The following is a 5,000-nucleotide window of genomic DNA, read 5'->3' on the forward strand; positions in this document are numbered from 1 at the left end:
TTGATATACAGCCCTTTTCAGCATTCATACACATATTATTTAAATGTCTTTTGACCTACTTAACCCTTACTATTACTAGGATGATATTATATTGTCTTATGTTACCACCACAAAGTCAATATACTCAGGTACGAGTATTTAATAAATGAATCTATTTATTTCGGCCAATCTAAAAAAGTTTAATCCAAGTATTGATCGCAAAAAAAAAAAAAGTCGCGTACGTGAGACTGAGACTTCATTTAATGACCCGGTCAAAAATAATCAAACCTTGGCCCATCTCGTTTGATGTTTCTGTGACTAATTTTATGATGTACAAAAGAAATTTGAATAAGAAAAATGTTGGTTGTATCGTAACGAATGTGACGATTTTCCTATAGTTGGTAAAGAGATGGTTAAGGTTCACTATAATCGATCGATATTTGAAGCAAATGTTTTCTGGCCAAATTAAATAAAATGTGTAATCTCAGAATATGTCTGTGATGTTATCATAATTGGAGCTTCTTTTGTTTATTTGCCAACTTTTCCTTCAGCTATTTAAGTACATTCTCCATATTCATTGCTCAGCGTTGAACTTGTCCAATATAACTCCTTCGCATTTTATCAACATTGTTGTCTTTTTTTTTCAGGATGCAGATGCCTGTACAGTTGACAAATTTCGTTTTAGTTGTTATTCGAGACCACGGTGGAATGATTGACATGATAAAATGTTTCAAAATGAACGTATCAGAAACTCATAAATGTGAATTCTATTGTTTTATATAAAACAGTTCCTATAAATTTGGCGTGTTTGTGTACATTGGAATACTGTAGTAAAAATATAATATTAAATATCTGATTTTTAATTCCACAAAAAAGTGTAATTTTGCAATTGGTCAAGACATCTGTCTTTCTTACACATTTTTTTTTACAGGAACCAAACACCAAAGACTCCCTCCCCCTCCCCCCCCCCCCCCCCCCCCCACTTTTCCCCACTCCTTCTAAGGTGTAAGATTATATATTACGAAACATCAGTACATATATATATATATATATATATATATATATATATATATATATATATATATATATATATATATATATATATATATATATATGAGACATACCGATCAGTTGAACAAATTGACCTCTTTCAATTTATGAAATTTTGTTAGTTTTCTTTATTTTTAACGTAATGGCGCAAAAATAACTACACTGTTAACATGCTACAGTGTACAACGACAGGCCTTTTTGGATCAACCTTGTAAAATAAAGCCATCAATGTTCAGATTCTGAAATGCCCACTACCCTATTTCGGCCCTAATTCAAGATAGCTATGGTTGTTGCCATGCCATTTTTTAAATTATTAATTATACCATTTTTGTTTCTTTCCACTAACTATTTAGGAAGAAGGAAATGACATGATCGTAGGTTAAACTGCCCATGTTGTGAGAAAGGTTTTTAAAAAATTTGAACAGAGTAGTTATTCAACCATGTCCAAGATTGTTGACAGCAGCGGTGGCAGTCAGCCATGGCACACTAGTCGTTATGAAAGTCTAGGAGATGCACTAGATGCAATTGGTAAGTGAATACGTTATGTGACCTGTGGAAAGGGTCAGGACGATGTGGTTGTTGTTGTTGTTGTTGTTGTTGTTGGTTTTTGATGATATGATGGTGGTGATTACGACGACGACGACGATGATGATAATATAAATGATGATAATGTTGTTGATGAAGACAATGATAATGATAATGATAATAATAATGAAAATACTAAATAATAATAATAATAATAATATATAATAATAATAATAATAATAATAATAATAATAATAATAATAATAATAATAATAATATAATAATAATAATAATAATAATAATAATAATAATAAATAATAATAATAATAATAATAATAATAATAATAATAATAATAATAATAATGATAAGACGAAAAAGGAGGAGAAGAAGAAGAAGAAGAAGAAGAAGAAGAAGAAGAAGAAGAAGAAGAAGAAGAAGAAGAAGAAGAAGAAGAAGAAGAAGAAGAAGAAGAAGAAGAAGAAGATGATGATGATGATGATGAACATCATGATGATGATGATGATGATGATGATGATGATGATGATGATAAAGAAAAAAAAACAATAATAATAATCGTAATAATAATGATAATAATAATAATAATTATAATAATAATAATAATAATAGTAATAATAATAATAATAATAATAATAATAAATAATAATAATAATAATGATGATGATGATGATGATGATGATGATGATGATGATTATGATGTTGATGATACTGGTGATGATGATGATGATGATGATGCTGATGATGATGATGATAATAATAATAATAGTAATAATAATAATAATAATAATAATAATAATAATAATAATAATAATAATAATAATAATAATAACAATAGCAATAACAATAACAATCTTTTCAGACATGGGTATCATAGTGGACGTCATCCACTTGAGAGAACTGGCAGCAAAAAGTATTGGTGAGTGAGAAAGCGACATACTTGAATGGCTTAAAGCAACAGTTTGTCTCATATAAAGGCTTTTCTTTTAGTTTCATTAAAAAATCTGTAAGCATTTTTGTTTAACATTAAATCCACGTAACTACAGTGGCTTTCATGATTGATCTGTCCTAATTTTAAAGCTCAACTTTTTGTCATGGAACTGGGCATATCAAGTGATTGCCTCCCTCTTAGCAATGCTGTGACGTACGTACCCTCCTGTAGCCACTGACGCTTCTCAAATTAATTGTTTCTAAATGTACGTCCCTGTATGTCTTTTTATGAAATTGAAATGTGACCCAATGTCTAAAAACGGGATTATGTCAGAATATTATCAATGCTAAAAATTGAATTTTTTAATGAAATAATTTGTAACTTGTATTATGAAGTGATATAACATGTAGAATAGAATAAACAAAGTTTTATAAAATGTATAAAACAAAATTTCATATTTCTGACCATTTCCTTTTTGGTAATTCGCTTTAAAACTGCATAATACCGTTCTGAGACGATTGATCTCCGGTGAGTCTTGCAAATTTAATTAGGAAAGCCATTGCAAATTACCAATAAGTAATTAATTTACTTTTCCCAATTATATTTCTAGGTCCATTTGAGACTGAACTGACATTTGAAACTGAAGATGGAAAACCATTGACGATCGACTTTCCATGCGAGAAAAATCCAGGACACAAGTCATTCATTCCAGTCTCTCAATTCAAGCCAGAGAATATCCCCGAGCAACATCGAACCAAAAGGTTTTACGAAACGATCCTGTCGTGGGCCAATTTGGTTGTGAGAGTGGTGGTAAAGAGAGTGAGCCGAAATAGACCGGAAGTTTATTCGGACACGAAGGTTACATTTCCTGACTCCGACAAAAAGTTGAAAGGATCTATTAGAAAGATACGGTATGGGAGTGGCTATGTCGTGTCAGGTTTTGGACCCAATCAGCCATATAGAGGGCAGTTTTGCCCCTGTCATTTGTGTCGGGACAGCGGGCAGAGACGTGAATTTTGGTCCTTGAACATCGCTACGGTCACTCACGTTATTTATGATTCATCCGAAGCAAGAGACTCAGTCTTCGAATTTTTCTATGACTCAGAGGATAAAAAAGGGGTTGATTTTATGTACGGAACAGATAGTTTTGAACAGGTTGGTAAAAATACTGAGAAAATATGCATCGTCAGATGCGTCACGCACGATAGAAACTTCGTCAAGCGGCTCTTGAATGTCTTAACCCATTGTCAATCGATGGCGATATCAAGAGACGAAGTTTATTTCGAAAATGACCCAGTACTTCTGATATCTCACCCCCATGGAAAATGTAAATGCATCACTATGGGTCACATCACGGATTTCACTGTACCTCTAAGCAATGATTTCCCCGCCAATCGACCAATTACTTTCACGCGAACGGCAGAATGCAGGTTACCTCTATTGCCGTGGCGCTCACACAAGCCAGACTTTAACGAAAACATGAGATCTGGCCAAGCAATTCAATCACCCGGTGGACCTGATGATACGACAGTGGAGGAAAAGTCAACTTCCTCAAATAAAAATGAAAAAGGTTGGTCTCCTTTGCCAACTCCAATAAAGTTTCCAACGGACACAGAGCTATATATGGAAGCAAATGGTTTCTTTGTCATCAACACGGGGAAGAATCAAAATGTTTTATCACCAGGAATGTATAAACGAGAGAGTGAAAATGCAAATAGCAGTTTGGTATTAGCAGAATCGGAGACAAGAGGCAACTGCGAGCGGGGTGTAGATGGTATTCTGGAATACTTTTACGAGGGTTGCAACTTTCGCTGTATTAATGTTGACAACGATGCTGTGTTCACTACAGAAGATATTCACTTTGGCAACCCGGCACCACCACGGAACATGTTTCTAGGTGGACTTCAAAAATCATCAAATGATTCCGAACAGAACCTTGCTGTTAAATTGGATGTTAATAACTCACTAATCATGTATGAAACTCTTTCCAAACATTCTAATCCGTCAAAAACACTTGAAGTCTCCGATGCTGTCTCTGAAGATGATTACCGACCCAAGAACAGTGCAACTGATAGAGGATTTGAGAGAAATAGATCAGGCGAACTCCAAAATGATGTTAGCGGTCACAGCAATCTCAGATGTACTGTCACGCACGATGCATACGCAGACAATCGTGATCAACGACTACCTGAGGAAGATGAGAAAAAATTGAGAAAGGATATACACCTCTTAGAAAAAATAGAAAATACACCAAGAGAAGAAACGAGCTTAAGTGAAGAAGGCAAAGCTGAAGATCATATGGAGTCCAAAGAAAATGATGCTGAAAAGAAGAACGAACTTTCAGTTGGTTGTAATCTTCCAGAAAGCAAACACTCAGAAGAGATTAACAAAAATTCTGAGACTGGCAAAAGCGAAATTGAGGATGAAGACAGAGGTAAACATCTATCAGACAATGATCATCTGGTAGATAAAGAAACGACACAGGCGGGAGTAAGTCTT

General features: G+C 33.8%; 1 protein-coding gene across 4 annotated transcripts in view; it reads left to right on the top strand.

The window, feature by feature from the left end:
- Nucleotides 1-5,000, top strand: part of LOC144968394 (uncharacterized) — an 8,410-nt gene that overhangs the window by 1,282 nt on the left and 2,128 nt on the right. For all 4 annotated transcript variants that reach the window (XM_078906700.1, XM_078906703.1, XM_078906701.1 and 1 more), the window contains 3 exons: nt 1,383-1,557; nt 2,433-2,489; nt 3,112-5,000. The exon at nt 3,112-5,000 is cut by the window's right edge and continues 2,128 nt beyond it. In XM_078906700.1, the coding sequence (XP_078762826.1) occupies nt 1,470-1,557; nt 2,433-2,489; nt 3,112-5,000 (2,034 nt within the window). In that variant the 5' untranslated portion in view covers nt 1,383-1,469. The remainder of the gene's footprint in view (nt 1-1,382; nt 1,558-2,432; nt 2,490-3,111) is intronic.

The sequence above is a fragment of the Berghia stephanieae genome, chromosome 3, assembly GCF_034508935.2.
Source record: "Berghia stephanieae isolate SIO BIC M18660-M18661 chromosome 3, UCSD_Bste_1.3, whole genome shotgun sequence".
Lineage (NCBI taxonomy): Eukaryota > Metazoa > Mollusca > Gastropoda > Nudibranchia > Aeolidiidae > Berghia > Berghia stephanieae.